Source organism: Vulpes lagopus, chromosome 9 (genome assembly GCF_018345385.1).
Source record: "Vulpes lagopus strain Blue_001 chromosome 9, ASM1834538v1, whole genome shotgun sequence".
NCBI classification, from domain to species: domain Eukaryota; kingdom Metazoa; phylum Chordata; class Mammalia; order Carnivora; family Canidae; genus Vulpes; species Vulpes lagopus.
Genome location: NC_054832.1, coordinates 59,555,584 through 59,583,272, shown reverse-complemented (window position 1 = coordinate 59,583,272; position 27,689 = coordinate 59,555,584). Strand labels below are relative to the sequence as shown.

Sequence of the window (27,689 nt, the reverse complement as noted above, 5' to 3'; positions counted from 1 at the left end):
GTCATTATTACCAGTTTAATGGCTCACCTAAAAATGCACTAAGATCTCTGGCTGCATGGAGGGAGTTAGCATGTAATTGCATAGTAGTGGCCTCAACACACATTGCTAACACATCTTGCAGAAAACTGCAAAGCCTGTATACCTTGGTAACAATGGTAGGCACATTGGTGGATTCAGTAATCCTAAGTGTTATCATAAAAAATTAAGTACCCAAATTAATCTGAAATTCATTTTAATTTAAAATAAAAATATGTTCTTTTTGGAGATGACAGGGGTAATAATGATATCAAATGCCATTGGGGTAGCCTTGCAACATGGTTGCAAACTCCAGGAATTTAGCATCTTGTTTACCTGAATGCCATGGGTAAACAAGAGTGACTTAACAACGTGGAAAAGTTAAATGGTAAACGGGCAATGCAGGAATGTATACCTTACATATGTTTGGCAGGAAAGGTACACTACAAGGGTGGGTGTGGCTTTGGTAAAAACAAACAGTAACTCTGTCTAGAAATCCACGGCTTCGTAGAATTAGGTGGGGGGAAGTTGTCAGCTCAGTTCTACTCAATCCAAATTAAATCAGCTTACTTACATTAGCTGACTCCTATTTGATAGGCAGGCAGTACCTGTCTATGCTGAACCAGCCTCCCGGATGCTGATGCTCTCAAAAAGCTTGAAGTCAAGTAAACTCCATGAGAGAAGGGCTCTGTCCAAGTCACCACTGTATGCACAGTGCTTAGAACCATGTGGAACACATAGTAGGTACACAATGTAGCCACTGAGTGCATGAATAAGCAGTGAAAGAGTATATGCTGGGGTACGCCAACTAGCACTAAGAACCATGTATGATGTGTAAGTAGGCTTTACTTGGCAGGATAATGATTTTTAATTCAGAAGGCTTGACATTGACATTCTCTCTATAGTTTATATCAGCCTCCATCAAAACCAGCTATATCATACCTGCTGCTTCATACATTTAAGTTACTTCCCTAGGATCTGAAGACATGTGATCTGATGAGTCATAGAGAAGATAAATTTCTAATATTTAATAGTAGCTAACACTTAATGCTTATCATATGCCAAACCCTGTTTTAAGTGCTTTTGTATTAGCTTATTTCATCCTCACAACAACCTAGGAAGTAAGTTTTATGGTTTTTTTTTTTTCTGATTTGTGTCCTCAAAACTATGAAAACACCCTAAATTCGATGCCCAATTCAGACTAGAGTGATGGCAGGGGGCGGGGGGTGTAGGGACTGTGGTTACGAAAGTCTACCCAGGAGAGATGCTGCTTGAGCCAAGTGTTGAGAGCTTAGAAAGAGCCCAAAGTGGGAGGCCTTGCAGGAAAAGTAGCAGTTTATGTGGGGCCCAGAAGACACAAAGAAAAGTCTGGCACACTCAGTGAACATTCATGGTGCATGTCTGGGTAAATCCTGCCAACAGTGGGAAGCTGGGTAAGAATCTGGGTAAGATCCAGATCATGAGAACCCTTGCATGCCATGCTGATGGATTTAGACTGAATTGAAGAGTCCTAGGGGCAAAAAAAGATGAAAAAGCCACTGACAGGTCCAGCTTTTCCTTATCAGAACATCACTGTGGTGACAATTTTCAGGAAGCATTAGATAGAGAAGTAAGACAAGACAGACTGTTCAGGCTACTGCAGTAATATGGATGAGGAACTATGAGAGCATAAGCCAATATTTACCTTACATTAATGAGGGCGTAGGAGGCAAATATTTACTGTAAGAAGTGAGGAGAGGACAGGGCTGAATTCTAGAGTATCTTCCAATGATCTGAGTCAGATGACTAGGAGGTGCTACTGAGAGGCAGCAGCCGAGTTTAAAGGAAAGAAAACATTGACAGTCCTGGCTCTGTTGGTCTGGGACGTGCAGGTGGAGATGGGACCAATGTGTACCCATTGGCTAAATCCACTTCTAGGTAATTATCTTCCAAAACATAAGTGATGCTAAGAGAAGAATGTGGGCTTTATGTCATTCTTTATTACTCTTAGTGCTATCCTTTACTTTTCTAGGTCATCAAAATAAAACTCTGGAGTTGTATTAAGTGAATCAAAATACTAAGTAGTTTTTTTTTCTTTTTTAAAACATTAAATAGTACAATCCCTGGTGCATAGTCAACTCAGTAAAAGTGTATTGAAAGTGTGCATACATAAATGAAAAAGGAAAAAAACATATACTGTAATATCAGCTTGGGCATCCCATGGGCCTGGTGTGTACTTCTGCCTCATTGGCCAACATGCTCATGGCTGGAGCAGGTTCTCTGTGAAGGGCATGCTCATGTCTGCTGAGGATTTTCAGGCTGTAACTGGTTTAGAGATGGCACCTGAATGCCACCGATGCCCTCTTCCCCATTTGAATCTCTGGTCAATGAGGAGTTTAAAGGCAGAGATGAGGTTATAATCCTTCATCCCACCAAGGTCTCTGACCTCCATTCCAAACCCAGAGCAGTACACACCATCTTTGTTTCCTTGTTCTGCTTTGTAGTTCCTCACAGCATTTATCATCCCCATGACATTATATTTATTTACTACTTCATGACCAGTTTATAATGTAAGTACTGGGTATTGGTCTATTCACCACTGTTTCCCAGCACCTGGATCACTGTCTGGATTCATCCTAAGTATATGCTAAGTGAATGCATCTTTGCATCCCCTGGGCCTCATGCTGTGCCTGGCACACCCCAGGCACTAAATGAATGTTGAATGAATACATTTTATAATAGTCTCTTGATTTCCTTTCATGAAGGGAGATTAAGAAGGCTAAGAATAATTATCATGGTTAAAAGCCCCCAAATGATCAACAAACAGAAAATACAAGAATAAATTACTTACAAGTAAATTCATGAGCACAATTGGGACAAACATTGTGAAGGCAATAAGTTGTGTAAAGGAAAGAACTGGATATGCCAATTCATTTCTCAAAAAAGGCTCTAAGAAGGCATCACGATAATTAATATCTCCTAGCATCATGGTGAAGGTCTGGATTATGGAAAGCAATGGAGAGCTGAAAGCATCCTGAGAAAAGATAAAAAGTAAGATAAAAATGAAATGCAAAATGCATATAATGAAAAACTATTTCCTGAAGGATAATGATAAAAATCATATTTAAAATACTTTTTTTTAAGTCACAGGACTATAGCTACTGAAAGTGATAAGAACTACTAATAAACTGGTGATAAAGTCATCAAAAAAGATCTTTTCTGCATCTATAACAAACCATCATGCATTATATATAAACTTTTTGACAATGGAAAAAAGTCATTTAGTTAGACGAAATTTTTTCCTGCAAAAAAATCATTTGAAGGCTATTTTATCAGATAAAAAAATTGTTATGTTACTATTTATTTCCTAGGGTATTCAGATTTAAGTAAAAATATGTATTCCCAATATTGACATTAGCACAACCAACTCCTGACACAGCTGCCTCACCTGCAAACTCAGGAGAACATAAAAGCTGAGGCCAAAAGCCAGAAGAAGGAAGACAAACACGACCGTAGACCTCAATAAAGTTTTCATAATTACCTCCAACATAACAATGAAAATGCCACAATTTTCAAATCTAGGAAAAATTAAAAATTATACATTCACTTTTCTGGTCAAACCATATTTCATTCAGTGTCAATATTTATCATGCACTAGGTTCTACAGGTGAGTAACTGAGGCCAGTTACTTTCAAAAAAGGAGACATGAGAAATCATAATAGTTGTCTTATTTTCAAACTGTCCAACAGCTTTGTTTCTTTTTGTTTCTTGTTAATGTTTATCTTTGACTATTTGACCACTAGGCATCACTTCAAACAAAGTAGGAGTGGAAAATCTTCCCAAGTGCCATCAAAGCTTGATAAAGGGATCCTATAGATGAGTTACATGATGCATCCAGTGGAGACTCTATATGACCTCATGTACCTTAAGGGCACATGCATGTAATGTACATTTGCCATGTTCAGGGCCTCCTGAGCTTTCCTTTTTTTCTCTCTCAGAAACAAACATTGTGAAATGTTTGAGTAGATAATGCATGTGTCATCTAGCCACCAATTTGGACATTTCCTTTGGCAAAGACAACTTGTTAAAGGGGGAATCACAAGACTTTAAAGCTGACAGGGACTTTAGCTTTTAGAGGTCTCAGAAACTAAGTTCCCAAAAGATGTCTGGTAATTCACTAAGGTCACTCATAATGACAAAGCCAAGAGAGTGGCAGCACCTGGACTTGCCTTGAGGCCTCCTGACTTCCAGGCCACTGCTCTTCCCACCATATCATGTCCTTTCCAAAGGGCTGGGCTCAACCCCACAGCACTGTGCTTGGAACACAGCAATGCAGGTGATATGATAGGAAAAGCATGGTTTCTAGGGTTAGTACTCATTTTACTTGGGTAAAATGCCTACATCTTGACTTAAACTGAGATCCTGGGAAAGTTACTTGACTTAGCCCTTATCACCATCTTTTATATAGTGTGAGTAATAACATGTACCTCTTATTATTGTAAAGATTCTATGAAATAACACTTAACATCAGCAAGTGTGGGAAATAAGGGAACTTAGTCCTTTTTTTCCCTCCTCTAGAATTAGATGTTTTTGAGATTTTCTCTTCTATCACTATTATTCCCATACCTATCACTTCATTTTTATTTTTTTAATCTAAAGTAAATGCTTAGCAAATAATACCAAGTAAAACCAAAAATAGCTAATACTTTTATTTCCATTTACTCCCAATATCTAATATAGATTTGTCAAGACCAATAGTTTTGACCTGGGGTAATTTTGCCACTCAGAAGATACCTGACAATATCTGGATACATTTTTTGTTGTCACGTGGTGATGGGGTGCTACAGATTATCTAGTGGGTAGAAGCCAGGGATGCTGCTAAACATTCTACAATGCACAGGACATCCCCCTCACAACAAAAAAATATCTAGTCCCAAATTTCAGTAGTGTCAAGGTTAAGAAATCCTGATCTACATTCTGAACTCCAAACCTCCTTTCCCTTTTCCTTAATAGTATATAAAAGCTATCTTCACAGTCTTAATTAGAAAAGGAATAAGCCAATTATAAATTTACGGCACTGATAATAGTACTTTTAATATTAAAAATGCCTAAGGGATATAGAAGTTATTCAAGCTGGCTTTACCTCTGAAGATACAATAAGAAGTTCATCCAGTAGAAGTATATAGCAATTGCTCCACACTGCCACTGCACATAAGCTGGTATACCAATGAATAAGGGTAACACAAAAATGATGCTTGTTGTGTAGATAATCCATTCAACTGCATTGGCCTGATCCAACATATAATTCTTTTTCTGAGGTTGAAAAGAATTCAGAATTACCACATGTAGAGACCAAGACCTGGCATCTTATGGATGTCATTTCCTATTCTTAAAGATTTCATATTCTGGACATCAAATATCCTATAGAGGTGACCATTTCATTATCAATAAAAAATGTAGAGACCAACTAACTCTGTTAGAGAAATCATATAACTTTACAGTTTTACTTTAGACCGTAATCTGTAAAAAATGAAAATTATGACAAGAATAATATGCCCTAGATCATTTAAGCTAAAATGAAACAATACAGACTCTCAGAATTGTGACAATTTACTGCAAGTACACACTACACCTAAATAGACACGCATATATATATATGTACTTCAATGTAGTGTTTCAAATATGAAGCACTGAATCATTAACATTCTTTAACATGGATATCAAAGTCCTTATCCTTATGTAACAAAGTAAATTTTCACATAATATGAGGTATTGTATAAAAGATATATCTTATAAAAAGATGCACAAAAAATAAAAAAATAATAAGACTTTAAACTGAGAAATAAAAGATTGATGCCATTTATTAACCAAAGTAAGGACCTGTAGATAATTCACATAATTCTTGGTTCACCCATTGAAAAAAAAAGGTATGAAGTAAAATTATGCTATAAAGAGTTCCCAAATTTTATTATAACTTGAAATTTTATCCAATAAAGAAAAGCCTTATTAAGAAAGGAATTCGAAGAAAAACCCATTTGAAATGGAGTCATGGACCAAGTAAATAGTTACATTCAAGAGTATCAAATTCAAAATCTCTTATGTTAGTAAAATATCTAACTCTTATCAGAGAATACAGAAAAGGCATTCATAAGTTGATTTGTAACTAAACAGACCCTTATGGACTAACAACCAGAACATCTTTACTTCAGATTTATCAAATAGGCATCATCCAATGCAAGAGTCTATCTAAAATCATGTGATTTCTACAGTTGAAAAGTTTATGCTTGGTATTTCTAGTCTACCCATTTGTCAAGTTATGTGATTTTATTCTGACATATACTGCCTCATATATAGTTTAGCAATTTATGTTCTGCATATTAAAATACTTGCAACTTTGGAGATATAAAATGTATTGTGTACCTGTTGGAAAATTTGGGTCACTTCTTTGCAGTATCCAAATATACTGGATAAAAAAACTAAAATCATACAAACTTTTATAGAATATGAGTTCTGAAACAAAAAAGTATAAAGCAAACAATTATGAATGATATCAAAACAACGCTTAAGCTTCTTAATTTCCACTATAAAATGTTTACTTTTTCTTCTGCTTCACTCCTACATACTTTTCATATTTGCTTTAAGCAGAAAATTACTGTGATACCAATATAAAGACAACTCATACTCATTTCATAATGTCCTTTTTTAAGAGAGGTTCAAAACTTACCACACAAATTTTAAAAGAATATGAATCTGTAGACCTATGTAAAAAAATTTTTTTTACTATGGTAAAATACACATAAAATTTACCATTTTAAAAGTTTTACACGTACATTTACATTTCAAAATGTATAATTTTGAGGCAGTAAGTACAGTCACTGTGTTATGCAACCACCACAACCACCCATCATCCTCTAGCTCCGTAATTCTTCATCAGCCCCAAACACAAACTCTGTATCCACTAAGAACCACTCCCTCTCTCTAAATCCCTGACTGCCACAAATCTGCTTTTTGTAGACCTATTTTAAAGCTTTATACTTCAGCATTAAAGCTAGTATCTCATACATATCATGTCTCTTTAATTTACAAACTCAATTATTGACTTAGTTATTTATATTCCCTCTGATTCCATGAAGGATATCAGGAGAAATTGTTCATATATGAATTCTACAGTCCATTTATAATAATCAAAGTCCTGATATTTCAGATTATGCAGCATTTCTAAGAAAAAAAAACATACTTTTGATCATCTTTTAAAAAGTTGAAATACAAAGGCCAATCAAAAATACCTTGGTGTCTAATATTTCTGAGTGATCAGTAGTTTCATTGATGATTCCAGTTGAGTTGAAAGCCATACCTGGCTTTATACTGACAACAAGAAAGGTCATAGGCAGGAGACCAAGACAGTAAGATCCTAGGTTCATAATATGGGCTCTAAAACCATAAGCCAACCTATAAAAATAAACCAATTTATTTCAACCAAAAATATTTACATAAGATAACCTGTGGAAAAAGTAGTTGTAATCTCTCTCAGAAATCTATTTGGTACATTCATTGATCTTTAGAACCAAGATCTTCAAATTCACCTTTTTTCATTTTTATAAAAGGAATCTCAACTTCCCAGAAAATCATGACTTGCTGAAATCTCTCACCAAGTAATGGAAGAACAGGGACTTAAGCTCATATTTTCTAACTTCCACATTATTTGCTCTTTCTAGGTGCCTCTCTCACTTCACTGTGCTCTAAGATGCAAGGCCTAGGAGTGCTTCCACCCCCAAAATATTTAATGTCAAATAACAGTATTTTTCATTTTTTAAGATTTTATTTATTTATTCAAGAGAGAGACACACAGAGAGAGAGAGAGAGAGAGAGAGGCAGAGACACAGGCAGAAGAAGCAGGCTCCATGCAGGGAGCCCAACGTGGGACTTGATCCTGGGACTCCAGGATCAGGCCCTGGGCTGAAGGTGGCACTAAACCGCTGGGCCATTCAGGCTGCCCATAACAACAACATTTTTAATACCAAGATTTGCCTTTGACACATTTTTTTTTCAAAGTATAAAACATTAATAAAATCTAAACATAATTATTTAGAAGACTTTTAGCAAACTCAATGGAGGCATTATTAAAAATAATTACTACTTAATACCTACCATTTCATAAGTAAGTATTCTTTACACACAGGATGGTTGAGAAGCTCTATGCGGTTATGTTGTACCATTGCCTGAGAAATAAGGAAAGATCAATAAAAATAAACCTATTAAACTATTAAGTACAAGCTAAGCTTTTTGTTTTCTGGTTTTATAACTTTAGTATTATAAAAATAACACTTGTCTATGAAAAATTTGAAAACTTAAAAATTATATTAAGAATGCATATTAAAAAAACAAATTAGAATCATTTTATACAGATGCAGTTATTTGTCTCTTTCGATTTCTTACTAATTGAGATAGAAGAATTATTTTTCTCGTATACAAAGTTACAACCAGAAAAGGTATATTAAAGATAAATAAGCAAGAGCTACATTTTTATTCTTCCCTTGAAGAAACTCAGGATTGTCTTTCTAGAAAAATTTTAAATAGTAGAATACACACAGTCATTAATCTAGCTTGTAGATTATTAAGTTTTCACGTATTACTGGGAACTAATAGTTTCTATTTCCAAAAAAAATTTAGGAGTTTCAGAGGGACAGAGAGAGAGGGAGAGAAAGAATCTTAAACAGGCTCCATGTCCAGTGCGGAGTCCAATGCAGGGCTCGATCTCACAATCCTGAGATCATGACCTGAGAGCCAAAATCAAGAGAAGGACGTTCAACCAACTGAGCTACCCAGGAGTCCCCAAATTAATTTTTAATTATTCAAGCAATACAGAGTATGTGATGTGAGTAAGGTAGCAGAACAGGGTGTCCCAGGCTCTCCATACCCATGGGGAGAAGAGACATCAACTTAATATCTGGACCAACTGCCTTTGTGAGAAATAAAGAAACTAGTTAAGTTCCTGCACCCCAAGTGAGCCTGTAGCCAAAAAGAACCACATCAAAGACAGTAGGAAAATTCATGGCATTTACTCGCCATAGCCCCTCCTCTAGCACCAAGCAGTGAGATCAAGAGAAAATGCCCAACTCCTGGCTTCCCTCTGAGGAGGAAAGAGAGGCATGGAATGTTCTAACTTCGTAGGGAGCTGCCCAAGGGACTGGTTTTCGTCTTGCCTGAATCTAAGCACTGACAGGTCCATCTAGTGCATGCAATAATTTCCCATGACAGACCAGCTATACATCCAGAAGAACCCCACTCAACTCAGTTATAATAAGGAGAAGTTTGTCATGTTACTAAGGTACTATTCAATCATGCCAAAAGTCATCCACTAAGTGTGTTTATTCAAGCAAACCTTTTTTATATAAATTATTCTGAGTCTATGTTATATAAAGTCTATTACTTTTTAGAAACTACAGAGATTTTATTTCCTCCTCTTCTTATTCTGGTACTGGAAACAATAAACTCTGATAGATGTATTGCATATTTTTTAAACTACAATTTAAAAATCATACATACATGAAAATTCTCCTAAGTATAGCTATAGTATAGTTATTTTTAGGTCATTTGGCTATTGAGTCTGAACTAGAACAACAACTGCAAAACATAACATACTCCAACAGAGCTAAAATGCTCTGCATAAAGCCAATGTGAGAGTCAGTTTCCACTGCCAGCCTTGTGGGCATTAAGTCCATGTGATTCTGCATCCTTCCCACTCCAACGACTCAGTAAAACTTCTAGATATCACTTTAAGGTGATGATTGCTACCACAGTCTGTACCAAAGGCTTCCATGTAGGGAAATGAATTCATTTATAGTGAATGAAAATTTCCAACTAGTCTAGACCAGTGCTGTTCAACAGAAATTTCTGCAATGATGGAAAAGTCCTATATTTGTGCTGTTCAATATGAGAGTCACAAGGCACAATCTAGTGAGTGCTTGAAATGTGGCTACTGAAAATGAAGAAATGAACTTTTAACTTTACTTAATTGTAATTAGTTTTAAGTAGTCATATGTGGCTAGTGGTTACCATATTAGGCAGTGTAGATGTAGACCCTAGACCACATTTGGAAATCCAACCCTCAAATAGGTTTTCTTTTGCTCACACGGTGTTAATTTGTAGCCAGTGTTTATAAGGCTGGGCTGCTGTTCCCATATGGCACCAATTTGTTGGTGCTAGTAGCTGATCTCAATTTAAACCATCTGTTACCTGTTTCCCCTGTAGTTATTTGAGTTTGGGACCCCTGATTTAGCTTGCAGTGGATCATCTTGTATGGTTTTTATTGTCCTATCTGCTGGAAATACAAAAGTACTTTTTGGAATAAGAGCTGGTTTGGTCTTAAGTCTCCTGGGCAATTTGGTATCATACTATGCATGTTGGGCCTACTTTCAGCTTGGGATCACTCCTCCAGAAGGATCTAAAGGGTTCTGAATGTTCAGAGTTTACTGTGGAGAACAGTGATTAACTGATCTGGAAGCTCTGTCAACCCTGGATTTTCCAATGATTTTGCATGGAGGAAACACTTAAATATAGATGTTTATATTTAGGTGGACGGAGGTGGGGAGCAAGTGCTGTCAGCCTATGTTGTCCATAGTTTATTGGATTCTGGGTTGGGGCAGGTTTCACATGAGCATTCAGACTAAAGTGATCAAGAGTGTGAAACTTTAAGGTGACCAAATCATAGCAACTGTAGAAAAGGACTTTCTTTTCTAAAAAATAAAGGGTTAGGACACATGGCAGGTAGACACATAAAACTATTAATGTGGAATTCTTCCAGGCTCCCTCCTGGAACTACTACACAGCAACATTATAGAAGCCATGTAGAAATTACCTGGATAATGAAAACACTGGACTTACATTGAGGGTGGTAAGAGGCTCGTATGTAACATCCTGCGTAGGTGTTACCTTCTTGGTAAACTCTAATGGACACTGAAGGTATGTGAAATTATACTCAATCTGCAGAAGACAAAATTTTGAAAAAATTAGAAGTTTAGCATATACTCCCAAAATAGGTCTTAACAAATCAAATATGCAAGGCTATAATTCTGTTGAAAATTAAGTAGTTCAAATAAAATTAAGTCATTTTTTTTCTGAAGAAATGTAAAGTTATTTCATCTTAATTTCAAAAATTAAATATCTTAGGGGCACCTAGGTGGCTCAGTTGGTTAAGTGTCTGCCCTTGGCTCAGGTCATGATCTCAGGGTCCTGGGATGGAGCCAAGTCAGGCTCCCTGCTCATTGAGGAGTCTGCTTCTCCCCACCCACCCCCTTCTCCCTCCCTGCTTGTGCTCTCTCTCCCACTGTCTCAAATAAATAAATAAAATCTTTAAAAAAATAAGTATCTTAGAAAGGTGATGCTTAACCTTCTATAACCCACAGTTATGAAAGAAGATGAATTCTCAAAAGATTACTTAGATCTTTTTTTGGGAATTCATTCTTTAGGCAGTACTACCAAAGAAAGTATAAAGACTAGAAACAACCCTGAATAATGCTATTAGAAACAATTAAAATATTGGGAGAAGGCAGGAGAAAACTTCTCTCACATCATATAATATGACAAATGAAGGCAATAATTACTACCTTCTGAGATTGTGGAGCTCAGTAACATTGCTTTTAATATTCATTAAAGAACTAGAATAAATTTCAAATTATGATAAAATAAACTTACATGGTAGTCTTCACAGGACTTGTCTCTTGTGGAGGGTATTATGCAGCAATCTAAAAGGACCTTTAAGAGAGAAAAAGTGGCTAAGATATTAGTCAGAAGATTACATAAGAGACGGGATTTGATTCCTATTCTAAAAGGTATTCCCAAGGTATTCCTTTCTCCTCCTTTTATTTCCAGTATCTCAAAGGTAAACTATAATCGATGTCATTAAGGAGAAAAGTTTAAAGTGCTTCAACTATCACTGCGTGCCTCAGAAATACCAAGCGATTCAGAAAAAGTACCATATGCTCAAGAATGAAATTACATTTATTAAAATTAGAGTAAGAAGTATTTCTTTAATCTTGCCTAAGATTTGATGTCCTTCTGGGCTTCTACAGAATATTTAGATTATAAACAGTTCCTTTGCTCCTCATCTTACAGTGATAAGTTATTGTCTCAAATTGTGATCTTATGGCTGAGCACTGGGGTCCTTCTTTGGTCTACGTGTCATCTTTCATATTGCTCAAGCATGGAGTACTGCGTTGGCTTCTGTACCTCACTTGCTGAGCAACATTGAGAGAGTATTCATCCAGAGCAGCATGGACAGCAGAGTGGGAGGATGGAGAAATACTGAAGGCCCTCTAGATGCTTAAGAAAAGGAGAGAATGCCTAAGAGATCATTAGAGCCACACCTCTAGGGTATGTAGGGACAAATATTTTTATGGGGTGCCTATTAACATAAACAGTTTCAGTCACCCCTGATCTGTATTTTGACACCTTTCTAGTGGCCCAAATTCATCATCCTGAGGGAAAAATACTGCCCAAGTTTGCCCTCCTGGAACAGGCTATGGACACAAAGCCCCAGGTGACCCCACCAGTGTGTCCCCCAAAACTCCTGGGGCATCCAGTCAACCCCACCTGCAAGACACAAGGTTGGAAAACTGGACAGCACTCTGAAACAGGGACCCAGACATCTCCCGCCCCCAGTCACTGGGAGGGCACTGCTGTCCTGGTTGGTCTCAAACACCGGAGGGACTTTAAAAAGTTCAATGTCTGTTGGTTACCAGGCAGTGATACTAAAGGTCATAAAAGACATCATAAGAAATATAAAGATAAAACTAGTCAGTAGTGCTATGTAAGGCAAAACTAGAGAAGTAGGTTTGAGATTGAGAAGTTTTTAATAATCAGCATAGGCAAAATAAAGATAGGCTGAAGGAGGTGGAGGTAGGGGGTACACATGGGAAGGGATTATGTAAATCATTCAAATGTGTCATGTGAGGCTAAACTGAAAGATCTTCAAGTCTCCCTATTTAAGGAAAAATTCACAATACTAAAATACAAAGAAATTATAGAAAACTAACTAGAAAACATATAGTGTAAAAAAAGAAAAGAAAAACTAATCATAATCCCACAACTGTAATAATTCTTATTAACATTTTGGTCTAATTTCTCCAGTTCTATCCCATGTTTTCCATATGTGAATATTTCTAACATATATATTTTATTATTATTACTAATGCTACAGAAACATTACTGTATATAAAGCTGTCTGTACATCTGGTTATTCATTAGGACAGACACCCACAACTGAAATTACTAAGTAAGAAATTCTGAGATCATTTTCAATCCTGAATATTTATGTGCCCTCTGATGAAATTTAAGCACCTGAAATGCTAATTTATGGACTGGACTAGCTCCAATTTCTATTAGATATTATAAAGAAAATAATGCATGTGAAGCACTTAGCACATACTAAGTGCTTACTGAATAAATAAGAATAGTAAGTGTGAATAGCTGTAGTACTAATAACCACACAGGCAGTATAAAAATAGTAGGATATATAATATAGGCCAAGCACCATCCTGAATACTTCATATATTTTACCTCTAATTTCTATAATCACTTTGCAAGATGAGGATCAGCGACGCTTTTTTAGAGGTAAAGAAAGCACAAAATGGGGATTCCTGGGTGGCTTGGTGAGTTAAGTGTCTGCCTTCGGCTCATGTCATGATCCTGGGGTCTTGGGATGGAGCCCTGTATCGGGCTCCTGGCTTAGTGGGAAGTCAGCTTCTTCCTCTCCCTCTGCCCTTCCGCCTGCCTATGCTTGCACCTCTCTATCTCCCTCTCTGTCTTCATCTCTCAAATAAATAAATAAAATCTTAAAAAAAAAATTTTTTTTTTAAAGAAAGCAAGCAGAAAATGAAGCTCAGAGAGGCGAAATGACTGGTCTGAAGCAGCACAGCAAGACACAGAGCCAGGACCATCAGGCTCCACATTTGGTCCTATGTCCATTATGTCTCATACCTTATCCAGTATTTGAATATATGTTTCCCTATAAATGACACTTGATGTCCTTTTTTTTTTTTTTTTTTTTTTGATTATTCTGTATCTATCTCAATCTTCAAAATTTAGCCTTCCCAGGGAGGTCTCTATCTGCAGCCTTAGGCATTCACATGCTCAACAGTTTCTGGATGTTTCTGTTGTTGTAGGAGTGCAGTCATATGCTGGGTGTACGTTTAATCCAGGAGAGAATCACATATTTGAAGGTCTTCAGAGGCCAGGAAATAGTATAAATGAATAAAACTGTGCCAGCCTTAAGAGCTCTTTCCCATTGTTTTTGAAATGTTGGCTCTCCTTGGGCTGGCTTACTATCTTCACAGTTTGCAGAGAGGCATATATAGAGAACTATCTCTCTGCTACAAGGAAAGCAGTCACGGTACCAGAATGACAATACACGGCAACTAATGGTAGGCATTAGACTGAGTATACAAAAAGAAGAGTTGGGTTGTACCAAACGGGAGAGTGCTTGCCCCATTTAAGGGAACCAGCTGCTACTAGTGAGCAGTTCCTTCCTTGTGAGGAGGCCCAGCCACCAGATCTTCTGATTGTTACAGGAAGCCAGACAGCTAGAGCCTTAAGGGAGCCATCCTGGTTTTGAGTGTTAACAACTAACGTACAATAACGTGTGCCCTCAAGAAACCACCTAGAGACTTTATTCAGCCAGCAACTACCGTTAGTAGTCTCTGCTCTAGACTTGGACTATTTTAAGAAAAACACCTGTTGACTATATTTTCCTACCTTCTGCACAATGACTAAGAGCATTCTTTCAATCCAAGTAGGTCCTTATTAAATACTTGTTGGCCAACTTCCCTGATTGATAGCCTAGGGGAAGCTAGAAACTTTAAGAATGCAAAGTACTATTATTTATACTGTGACTATGACACTAAGTCCCCTTGTACCCAGAAGCAGTTCTATCTGGAGAGCTTACTTTCATGCATTCAGGGAGGTATTCCACCATTTCCAAGACAGGGCATCCATTGCTTGGAGAATAATGACTAAAGACCTCAAGGCATTCTTCCCACCTGTAAAAAAATGACAATGGTGATGATAGTAAAACAGACACAAGTCTTGATCTTTCTGTTCTACACCACAAAGCTCTAAATCGAAATTCGAGATTATATCTTTAGAAGAAACCCACATTTGTTCCAATGGAACCAACATGTGAATCAGTATCAATCCATTAATAGGGTCCTTGCCCATAATGGAAATTAGGAATGTGGGCAAATTCCAAGATGGCAGTTATTAATCACTGTTCCCTTTCTCTAAATGCCTTCTAAAAAAAAGGTAGACTTTTACCTTCTTTTCAACCTAAAATCATGAAACAGTATGAGCTGGTTATGTTGGGTAGATGTGAAATCTATCATATTCACGTATATATGATAGCAACATAGTACTGGACACATGATATTTAACATTTAGCCCACATATATATCATGTGTTGCATTAAACTAGAAAATAATTTGTCAAACACATTAATAAGCATGGATTCTTCCAGGAGACCACACAGCCTGCTCCTTTCTTCATCACCTTCCAGTTGGACAGAATAAGAAGATACTTACAATACCAAGGGGGAAATAAATCCCCAACAGGAAGCAAAGAAAAGACATTTACCTCCAATATCCTATTTATTTCATAGGAGACTATTTCTAAAAAGTACCCAAATGTCCTGTTAACCCTATCAGTAAAATCCATCTATAATATCTGCATAATCAGAAAACTTCCAGTTGCACACTTGCACTGATTAGTGTTCAAATAAATGACCAACAGGGGTATCTTGAGATTGCTCATACTCTAAAACACAGGCTCAATCTCTCCAGAATATGACATGGTTCACATCTGTGTCCATGACTAGGTGACACTGGGCCCTTGAGCATATCTGTGACTCTACAGAAAGTTTATGTACGAAAAGTAGCACAAACTACCGTACAAATTCACCATTAAAACTCCTTTGAGTATGTTTTAAAAAGTCACAACCACAAAAGATCAGGTGTTAAGAGAAATTCCAATAGGTGACTCTAGTAACAGCATGGATATACCCTGGAAGTTATCTTTACCAATATCCAGTTTTGACATTTCTATTGGCAAGAGAGTATTGGGCAGATTCAGGTAGAGTAGGGCGGAGTGTGCTAGACAATGACTATGCTCTACATGTGTCTTACATGGGTGTTATGAAGGTGATCTATCCTCCCATGATTTAGAGATAGAAATGGAAAACCAGAGAGGTTAAGTACATGTCTGTTGCTACCCAAAGAGTTCATTAAAAATTTTATGTAAACAACTGATGTTGAAGAAATGTAGATTTAACTGCTGAAGTTGTATCCCCTCCAGTTGTAAGTCATCCCTCATGTGAGAGCACACTACATGACGGTGGGACAGGAAGACTGTAGGCATACCTTTTATTCTTGATGGTCGTAAGAACCACCTCCTTCCTCTTATTGTGAATTGCAACATGCAAAAAGGAAGCCTGCTGCTTGTTCAGGACAATGGCCGCATCGTAGCTCAGAAGGAGTGCAACAGCTTTGGCATGGCCTTCCCTTGCAGCAAAGTGAAGCGCGGTGTTCTTTTAGAAAAAACAGAATACAAAAAAATCCAGTAACAATGTCTGGTCATCCTTTGGCTATTTTACTGCTTTCATTGTTGAACTGCTTAAAATAAGTTAACAAACTTAACTATTTAATACCTAAATACAATTTAATACCTAAATACATAAAATTTAAAACCAGTGTTCAGAATCAGGCTTCACATAATGAATTTATAGTTCAAACATTGTGTATGTGTACGCATGCACGTGTGTGTAGGAGAAGGGTGTTGTGTGTGTATATGGAATTCCAAGCAGTTCATTTTTTTTAAGATTTTATTTATTTATTCATGAGAGACACACAGAGAGAGAGAGACTGGCAGAGACACAGGCAGAGGGAGAAGCAGGCTCCAAAAGGGAGTCCCCGACGTGGGATCATCCCGGGTCTCCAGGATCACCCCCTGGGGAGAATGCGGTGCTATATCGCTGAGCCACCCGGCTGCCCTCAAGCAATTCATTTTATTTTGTTTTTACACTGATAATTCCACAAGAATGAATGACAAACTTCCAGGGGAAGGATATTGGGGTGAATGCAGAATAATTCTAAGAGATTTATTGTCTTAAAGCAATGATTTCCAGATTTGGGGTTTTCACAGGCTTACAAAAAAAAAAAAAATCAGACTGCTAGAAGGTTGCCAGTCTTTAATTTTGGGATATTGAGACATTTTAAAAAGCAGTAACAACCCTCTATCATTTCATTAAAGAATGTGCATTTATTTTAATACATTCCATAAAAAGAGGGAGAACATCATAGCAAAATACAGTACTTCAAATCCAATACAATTAGTTTTATGAAAACTTATCCCTAACTCTTTCATTTTTGTCAGTTCACCAGGCAGTACTGAAAATGTTTTCATCAATCTACATGGGCCTATGGAGTCTCTGTGAGACTTAAAAGGTGTCTTCAATATGCATCCACCCTATTGGCATTCTCATCATTCTTTCCCCCTGCAGAGTAAGAACCCAGAAAAGAGTATTAATGCAGGCAAGGAAGGAAAGAGAGTGGCTAGGAAGGAGGCTTTCTTTCAATTTTGGACATTTCTATGCCAATTTGGACATTTCTATGTCAATAGGACATTGGGTAGGTACAAGGAACACGGTACATACCCCTTCTTCATCTAGCCGATCTGTGCACTTCAAGTTAGTGTCGAGAATGACCTTCATGGTCTGAGTGTACCCGCCTAAGGAAGCATGATGCAAAGCAGTCCAGCCATTGTGGTCACTGTTAGAGAGTTAAGAAAGGACTGTGCATTCACTTCACACAGATAAATCGTGGGAAGGGATGCTACTCATCTGAAAGGTGAGTCAGATGACTACAAAAAACAAACATATCTGAGTTCTAGCAACTTAATATTACATATTTCTTATAAATAAGCTCATTTCAAGCCCAACGGTCTTAAATAACCTTTCTGTAATGTGATTCACATGTATATTTTAATTTAGCAGATTAACATATAAAAGTATATAAACATTTTCAAACATCTAGGGATGAATACAACTACAGTTAGCATGTCCGTGTCATATGTATTTTTTTCAAGGCTGTAATGTACTTATCCACATTATTTTAAATCTTGTTTTATTCTTCCATTAAATATTGTATCAAAAATTTTCCATGATGGTGGGTGCCTGGCTGGCTCAGTCAGTAGAGCACATGACTCTTGATCTTGGGATTGTAAATTTGAGCCCCACAGCGAATGTAGACGCTACTCAAAAATAAAATCTTAAAAAAAAAAATGTCCATGATGGTAGTATTAGTCTTCATGTCCACTAGGTATTGCTGATGATAATAATTAATAATAATAATATTATCTTACAACACTTGGTCTTAAGATGCTTAGCTTAATGCTACTTATTTTTCTAATTGTTCAGGTCTGAAGGTATCATTCCTCCTGTGCTCTCAAAGATGCTTTCTTAATCCCTTTGGAAAATGTTTGTCCTTTCTCACAGAAATTCAAGATATAAATACAATGAAGGCTTGTCATTTTTCCAAATTAGAGATAGAAAAAAGAAAAAAGCTGGAGATCCTGGTACAATATCAGTGCCAGTGAGCAACTATTTTAGGGTATAAAGGCCACCTTGTCATTTCAGTTATCATGATGTAATTAAGCAACAAGTCTCTGGCCTGGATCCATTTGGGGTCCCCTTTACATGTGGCTCCCTGGTGTTTCCTTGGTGGCAGGAAGCAAATGATCAAAGCATTCCTTTTGCAGCTGCAATTCTACTTTGCATGATTGGTGCTCTGATAAAGAAATGTGCTCCTGAACATTAGCTTACTGAGCTCTTTGCTTCAAAATTAGAAGATAGCTCACCAAACCTCTCTAACATTTTTCTTTTTACAAAGAGGTCATTTAATTATGCTACCTTTTTAAAATGCTTACTTATTTTAATTTGTCTTTGCTCCTTGTGTTAGACTTCTTTGAGTATAGCGAAATTTAAGAATTCTTCATGTCTGGTGTTGTAGCATAAAGGGAGCTTTTCATGTCCATCATCGTCTTTGAATTTGTATGGTGTTTGTGTACATGCATCTGCATAAAATGATGGTAGCATGATGAAGCAAAATATGAAGAACTATATTTCAAAGGTTCTGAGAACTACTTTGCACAAAGCCACTTACTCTGTGATTTCTATTTTTTTTTTACTCTGTGATTTCGAATGAAGTCTTCACCTTTATAAATCGTGACATCTTTATCTGTCAATTAGAAATTTACTGACATCCCTTTAAATATTTGAGAAGTCATATATGCTTTGAGGATTAAATAAGGTGGATAAAAAGTACTTAGTGAGATAGAAAGTTAGCTATCATAATTAAAAATACGACAAAAAAAACAACCAGAAAATGGCTGATTAAAAATATGTAAATATTCTGATCACATATTCTTACCTGAGAAATAATGCACCTTTTTTCAGAAGAAGTTGAACTACTTTATCATGTCCATTTTTTGCAGCCAGGTGGAGCGGTGTCATTCCATGAAGGTCACCTTCATTCAAAAGCCTCGTATCACTCATGTCTTGTAAAAGCCTCTGACAGGTGTTGATTCGCCCATAACTTGTAAAAAATTAGGTTTCATGATTTCAAAGCAAATATTAAACAGAAAGAAGACATGCTTATAAGTTGCATAAACTGACTCTTACCTGGCTGCAAAATGTAAGGGTGATTTCTTATCTTTGCTTTTAGAACGAAGGGACACATTGAAGTCAAGTAGGTTATTTACAGAGACAGGAATCCCATGTCTACATGCATAATGTAGAGGAGTACACCCGTCATCATCTTCATCCATTACCAGATTTTTAATATGTTGCATCTAGGGAAAAAAAATCAATATTCTAAATGTAGTTCAGTTCTCATTTGAATATAGTATTTTTCAAACTATTCTGTAGGACAGTATTTCCCAATAAGGATCAATATGTATACCTTGAGGGCAAAAATATAAATAAAGGTACCAGAGTGAAATAAACATGGATGATGGTATATGCTCTGTCTCCCTAAAATGTGTATTACTGTATTAAGGGCTCTGAGAGATCCTAAGAATAAGAAATGTACTTATCATGTTCAACTGAGCATTTTCTAAACATATTTTGCTACAGGCCACCCCCTTCAGCCCTCCTTTTACATTTTTCCCCAAAATAACACTTAAGAGCTTAAAGCTAATGTCTTCTGTTAGGCAAAAGGAATGAGGTGTTCAAATTATATTTACTTTATTTTTATATGAATATAAAAGTAGCAAAGTGAATAGCAAATGAGCATTTAATTTTTATTTTTGTTTAAAATATTCTAATAAAAGTATTTTTGTTCTTTATTAAAGACTGAAAATACTAATATCTATTTATTACAAAAATATGATAAACCTCAGAATCACTCAGCAAGTATGAGCTGGTGAATATACAAATATGGAGATAACATTTCAACCCGTCAAGACAAATATGTTGAATAATTTTTCTTAATTGATGATAAAATATTGCTAATTCACTCATGCACCTAGCTCTTCTACTGATATGCAATTTGTAATGGTTAAAAGAGTGATGGAAAACTGACTCATAATAGATGGGGCTATATGGGAACCCTTTGTAATTTGGAAAATTCAATCCCAATGAAATGTATTATCATTATCATAACATATCATAACATATCATAATCATATCATCACTACTGTGTTGTAAATATTCAAATAATGCATCTTTATTTTAAACCAATTTTTAAATTCCAGAATTAGCCATCATAATGATAAAAATCATATTAAGCAAAATCAGTGTACTCTCTGTGGAACCCAACTCAGTTTGTGGAAATCCACATATACATATATTACCTGCATAAACTCAGGTCGCAGATTTTTTAATCCATAAGGTTGCTGCACAGTCAAATGCAAAAAGTTACGTCCAAGATTATCTTTTATGTCTACACGGGCACCTAAAAAATACAATATAAAAATAACTTCTTATTTATTTATAGCATGATCTATAGTGGATTTTCAATTTAAGAAAATAAATTTTTTACTTAAAATTCTGTCAACCATGAACTTACAGGAAACTTTATTTAGATAAGAAAATTATTTAAAATGGGTTTATCTTACAGTATGTGTGTGTAGGGGAAGTAGAGAATATATTGTTACATTAACATATGAGATTGTACCTTTTAAATCATAAAATATAAAGATGGAGAGGTTAGATATCAAGAAAAAAGAAGGGACAGTAGCTCTCTTCTTTGTAATCTTCACATAAGGTTAGTGCCCACAATGGGGACAGTTATAGTTCCTACATCAGAGAATTAATCATTGAGAGAATATAGATAAAATGTTCAGCATCTTGCCTGCAATATAATACTTGCTTTATAAATGTTGTCTATTATTGCTCTGAAATTATTTTTTTAAGCATCACACCCTTCCTGGACTGAAAAATTTTCTAGATAGGGAAAGTATTCTATTTATCTTTGTATTCACAGCACCTGGCGCAAAGCCTGGTGCACAATAAATGGTCAATAAATGTTAAATATCAAATTGAGTCATAGTTCTAAAAGCTTGGCTTGGCCCCTTACAGTACCTTTAGAGAGTAGCAAATTTACAATATTCCAAGATGCAGAAGCAGTTGCTAATATAAGTGGAGAACGTCCTTCCAAATCAGTGCTATTAATATCTGCTCCCTAAAATAAAACACATTATTCAATGAGGAACTTATGAACACATAAGCTTACATTGTAATCTGCAAATAATGTTAAATTTTTAGAGTATCCATAATATGGCTAGCACTCAAGCATATGACTAACTATAGAACTACTTGGAATTCCCCTGTAATTCATATGTTGTAACATTGGAAATCAAGGCATTCTTTTACATTTCCAACAACAAAAATTATCATCACATGTTAACTTTTTGATTGACGTCTGGCAATAGATCAATGTTACTACCTAAATCATAAAAATAAAATCCTCTGACCTATAGCAATAGGTTAGTTCTCAGTGTGAGGAAACACTTTTAAATAGCTATGATAAAAGAAAATCTTCCAAATTTATTGCATATGCAATTTTTAAAACATTCACAAGTTGTTCACTTTTTTTTGCATATATTTTTTTATTGGAGTTCGATTTGTCAACATTTAGCATAACACCCAGGGCTCATCCCGTTGTTCACTTTTAAAAAATCTACTTCATCTGAAATAGATAAACTGCACTAATTCAGATCCTAAAATTATAGCCAAATATTTAAGAAAATCTATATTTAAAAATCATGTATATTTTAAATGACTAAGTCAGTATATATCACGATGTGTTATGGTTATAATATTTTATATGACCAGAAACAAAGGCTTTAAAAAGTTCATGGAAAGAATTTTTTTGGGGGGATAGAGTAATAAAAATAACTTAAACTCCAACTATGGATATTTCCCTGCTCTCTGGGGACCCAGTGAATACAGACAAGGATAGCACTAGCATCCCCTCTGAGAGTCTCATGCTGGTTAGTAAGGTTCTGCTACAGTTCTCTTGCCAGGTGAAGACATGGTTGCATTTGTCGGAAACCATGCATGACAAAACTATGGCATATAATGAATCCTTCCAGCATTCCTCCTTGTAAATATCCAGTTTCAATAGTTGCTATTAACAACCCACGATAAACACTACAAATGGAATTACATTCATTGCTGATACAGCGGGGCTTAAATAAATACATCATATATTCATCTGTGTAAATGACTTGTTAAAATTAAACTCAAAAGCCAACTGAGTATACTTCTTAAAATGAGAAAGATTATGTGCTTTCACTTGTCCCAGACTTTTGGACAATACTTTTAATATCTCAGTTTTTCATTGTTTGAAAGGTGGTACGGAGGCAGCTGGGTAGAAGGTTACAGTGAATGGTGGAGGTGACACATGCTACCTGTCCTGCTTCCACCTCAAAGCTTCTCATGCATTGAAGAGTCAGCAGAGTTGCGAAGTCTAACCCTCTTTTAGGATTGGTTCACAGAACTGCCCTTGCCATGTACGCACCAACTCCCAACACTAAAAACATGGATCCAGGTATCAAAAGTACATGTCAGTACTTCTGACCAGCTTCATGGCAATGACGTTTGGCCAGTGTATCATATACAGTATAGTCTATTTGTAAATGTGTCAGTCATCTTTTTGTAAACTTTCTTGCTGAGAAGCATCAAATTAAAATTTGGCTTATTTTTGAAAAGCTGTATTATGTAATTATATGATTTTTCAACTGTAAATAGTAATAAAATAAAAAACTGTCCATGGAATAGTTACCACAGAAATTAAGTAGTCTGCTAGTTCATGGTGATCAAATAGTGAGGCTCTGTAAAAAGAAAGTGACATGCATGTTAAGGTACTGCTGATATAAATATACAAAATAAAGCTACTATACTGTGCTCAAAAAAGCCAATTTAAATAACTGTTTAACAACATGATAAAATGCTAGGCAACCTTTCAAAATTTATAATGGATTGTGATGAGGATAATATTTTCAAAGTAACAGTAATAGAAGAAGTTCAAATACATCACAAGATTTTCCCCCTCATCTTTTAGTAAAATGATTTTCTCCTTATAAAATCATCATGAAGATGTGAAGTGAGTAGTAACATCTGTGCAAAGAGCTTAAAACAAAAGACAAAAAAAAACTGGTTGTTATCACTGTGACCATGGGGAGTAAAAGCAGTTGCAAGCAAGGTGCACCTAAAATTCATCTGCAGTGTTCAAAATACCCTCTCTTTGCCAAAAGTTCACTAGGCAGCATTAGGTTTCCTTAGGTTTGATGAAGCCAAAAACAAATTATGGGTAGAAATGAAGTCCTTTGGTATTATCTCACAGCCAGTCCATAGGGATAGTAATAAAGCAAGTAAAAACTTTCAATCCATATTAAAGCACTTCCATAAACAAAAGTTAACACAAGTGATTGAAAACTTTGTTTCCTACTGCAAATCTTCTTTCTTTGTTCCTATTTAAGATTATCTCAGCTATTCTTAGCCTTTAGTATATAATTTTCAGAATCAGCCTGTCAATTTTCACCCCAAATTCGCAAGAGGTTGCATTACGTTTAAATTATATTAAATATGTTTAGCAATTGTAGGAAATGAAATAATAACATCAGGGCCCCATTTGACTTGTTCTATATCCTCACTCTAGAGCTTTGCTACTCAGTGTGGTGCACCAGCAGCACTGGACTACCTAAGAGTTCATTAAAAATGCAAATTCTCAGTAAATCTGAACACTGAGTCTCAGAGAGGTTAATGACCTGCCAAATGTGACACAGCCAGTCAAGGCTGACACCCCATTCCCCTTACTCCAAAGCTTACTGTTTCAGCCAGAACAATGTACTGGGATCTTTGCACTATGGTAACAAAAAGAATTCTAGCCCAAAGAGCAAACTTCCCTTTGAAGCTCAAGGTAAACTCCAAATGTCACTAGTTATTAGACATTCCAGGTTTGTAGGTCAGTATTAGGTTAATCAGAATTGGACTGAACTGGTCCAAAAAATCTACAGCCAATTCAAGTTGAGTATGTCCAACTAGAGTAGTCAGCAGGCTGAGGACACTTATAGGTCAGATGAATAGATCTATTTTTTCTAAAATAATTCCTTCTTATACATATTTATATATTAAAGCTGTGATCTAAATGGATGCATTTTAACTATATCCAGATCACCGGGTTCCTGAATTGGCTAAAACCTGGAAATAGTTTACAGAGTTGTAAAAAGTTCCTGAGACCATCCCAAAGAAGCTGATGTAATCTGGGTTATGAACTGGCATTGGGGTTTTATAAGCTCCCCTCCATGGTTCTAACATGCAGGTGTTTGAGAATCTCCAGTCTGGAGGTCTATTGTTTTTGTTCTGATTTAATAGCCATTTTCATATCACCAAATCTTTTATTTACAAATGCCAATTTGTGAGTGAGAGAGGGGGAGAAACAGAGAGGGAAGTGGCATGGGGTGGGAAAAGTGGAACATCCAGATGTTTCTACTCCATTATCTCTACTAAAAATGAGGAGAAGACACACATAAGGAATTGAAACAAATCGGAAAAGGCTTAGAAACACATATATGTTGACCTCCTGAGCATATAGGAAATAAATCTTGACCCTATGGCCTAAGAAATGATCCAGAACATGCCACTGGAGATTTTATTCTAAGAAAATCTATTTAACACTCTAATTTCAGAGGAATATAAAGATTCTAGTTGAGGGATCCCTGGGTGGTGCAGCGGTTTGGCGCCTGCCTTTGGCCCAGGGCGTGATCCGGGAGACCCTGGATCGAGTCCCACATCGGGCTCCCGGTGCATGGAGCCTGCTTCTTCCTCTGCCTGTGTCTCTGCCTCTCTCTCTCTCTCTCTCTCTGTGACTATCATAAATAAATAAAAATTAAAAAAAAAAGATTCTAGTTGAAACACAGGATCTTTATCTCTGTGCTTTTCTTTTGAACTATAGAATCTCTGCTACTATAAGTGCTAACTTTTCCTTGCAGGGTATAATTTAACACATGGAACTAAAAATGTGTATACACAATGATAGGTAGGAAACTTGCCTGTGAAGGAGTGTCTCCTGATTTCCATCCACTGCATTGACAATATCGCTGCTACCAGAATAGGAGGATATCATCAATTTAACAATTTCAGTGGCTCCCTGGGTGGCAGCAAAATGAAGGGGTGTACACTTCCCATTCTGTAAAGAGTTTTAATATCAGAATCAATATTTAAGTCCAAATTTAGCTATAATCTAAATTCAGCTCTGAGTTTTTTTCTTCCAAAGTCAACAAAATCAAGCATTAATATAAGAATCAGAGCTAGCAATTTTGCTTCCTTGCAATCTGATAGCTCTTGACAGCTCTGACAGTACCTCTACTATCAATATCAGTATCATTACCTGTACTGTATTGGTGTTTGCAATTGTTTCAGATAGCTCTCAAAATTCTTTGGCTAGGTTGAAATCTAGGTAGGATATTCTCTTATTCTGCTTCTACATGAACAGCAAAAAATAATGCCTCCTTCAATCTAAATTAACTGTAAAAGAGCTATAAAGCATTTTGGAAACTAATTTATAACAACCCTAAATAAAAGCAGCATGTACAACATGAACAATTACTTCCATCAGTTCCAAGTGTGCACCATTGTCCAAGCACATTTTAATCATTTCCAAGTCACCACTTTGAACAGCCATATGAAGAGGGCTAGATTTCCCATTATTCACAAAGTTAATGTGAGACTGTCTGCTATATCCATGTTCTTCACCTTTAGAGGAAAATAGAATTCAAGAGAACAAACATTATAAATAAATAAAAGGAATTTTTTAAAAAGAAAGGATATTTAGACTCATATAAAACCCTGTGTATAAACTCTATTAAATATTTTTTTCAAATTAATATAAGCATCTACCAGAATTGGCTTCTTTGTAGAATATAATGTATGAAGACCCCTACTCACCAAACTTCAATATTATTTCCATGCATTTTTTGGCACCTGAGAATGCAGCCTGGTGAATAGGGAAACATCCCCATTTATTTGATTTACATGGTTTAGCTCCTTTATTTAACTGGAGGAAAAGAAAGTACCAAAAAAAAAAAAAAAAGTCAACTGACACAAGTTAAACCCCAAATCACAAGGATAAATAAGAATTAAATACCTCTCCCAGGCCATTTCATGATTCTGTGCCTAGGAAACACTACATAGAAGTATATGAAATCTAGGCAAGAAGGTAATTTTGAAAGTAGGCTAGGATTATGAACTAGAGCCACTTTATATTTTCCAAAGATAAAGTAGCAATTTAGACATAAAAATATCAATCTTGTTGACTTCAACTAAAGTCAACACATTTTTCAATAGAATTAATGAAATGTTTTAAAAACATTATCATGACTTCTCCTATAAGTATGCTCAAATTCCTTATATAAATGATATTTCCCAGATTCTTTTCTTCTCATGTATGTAAAATTAATAAATGGTAAAATCAGCACTCTTGTTAACTATGAAAACCAGGTATTTCTGTTAATGGAAATCATCTACTAAAAGGATGTTAGAAGAACTGAATCTAAAGACCCTGATCTCTGAGTTTATATTTTCAACTATCACTTTTTACACATCACTGAACTTCAGTTTTAAGTGCCTTTTATTTTCACAAAAGGAAAGCATTTGAAAAAGCAGAAAACTGTGAAGAAGCAAATACTACCTATAATCTCACCTTGCAGGGACAGTGTTGGTTTACATTTTAGGAGACAATATTTCTGTCTTATTTCTTTGCAAAAGTAACTATGTATATACTGTGTGATCATTATTATTCAAAAAGTTTTTACTTAATGACAGTCTTTAAAAATATGATTTTATTAAGTACATACTCTACTTTTGGACACATAAAACTTTATACAATAAAACCCTATTACTGAACTTCTTTTTTTTTTCAGTTTTCTCCTTCTAATAGATGTACAACTAGCATTAATATCAGTAATAGCTTTAATTATCTTCTTGGAATGTATTCCAAAAATTGGGAATGGTGAATCAAAAAAGTATTCACACCCACAGTGAATGAACTTCTTTGGTTTGTCAAAATTTCTCTAACCTTGAATATCAGCAAGGTGTCCCTGGCCAATTTTCTGTAGAATACTGCCTTTTCTTCACAGATTTATAATAA

At 35.8% G+C, this 27,689-nt stretch overlaps 1 protein-coding gene across 1 annotated transcript in view; it reads right to left on the bottom strand.

The window, feature by feature from the left end:
- TRPA1 (transient receptor potential cation channel subfamily A member 1) overlaps positions 1-27,689 on the bottom strand; it is a 52,132-nt gene that overhangs the window by 7,618 nt on the left and 16,825 nt on the right. The window contains exons 5-23 of the mRNA XM_041769327.1: positions 26,489-26,597; positions 26,151-26,296; positions 25,594-25,730; positions 23,325-23,373; positions 21,620-21,719; positions 20,890-20,990; positions 19,718-19,887; positions 19,467-19,631; positions 17,693-17,807; positions 16,401-16,567; positions 14,936-15,029; positions 11,689-11,748; positions 10,879-10,977; positions 8,143-8,213; positions 7,281-7,443; positions 6,415-6,504; positions 5,138-5,307; positions 3,443-3,572; positions 2,846-3,028 (exon numbers count right to left, since the gene is read on the bottom strand). Coding sequence (XP_041625261.1) covers positions 2,846-3,028; positions 3,443-3,572; positions 5,138-5,307; positions 6,415-6,504; positions 7,281-7,443; positions 8,143-8,213; positions 10,879-10,977; positions 11,689-11,748; positions 14,936-15,029; positions 16,401-16,567; positions 17,693-17,807; positions 19,467-19,631; positions 19,718-19,887; positions 20,890-20,990; positions 21,620-21,719; positions 23,325-23,373; positions 25,594-25,730; positions 26,151-26,296; positions 26,489-26,597 — 2,319 coding nt within the window. The remainder of the gene's footprint in view (positions 1-2,845; positions 3,029-3,442; positions 3,573-5,137; positions 5,308-6,414; positions 6,505-7,280; positions 7,444-8,142; positions 8,214-10,878; positions 10,978-11,688; positions 11,749-14,935; positions 15,030-16,400; positions 16,568-17,692; positions 17,808-19,466; positions 19,632-19,717; positions 19,888-20,889; positions 20,991-21,619; positions 21,720-23,324; positions 23,374-25,593; positions 25,731-26,150; positions 26,297-26,488; positions 26,598-27,689) is intronic.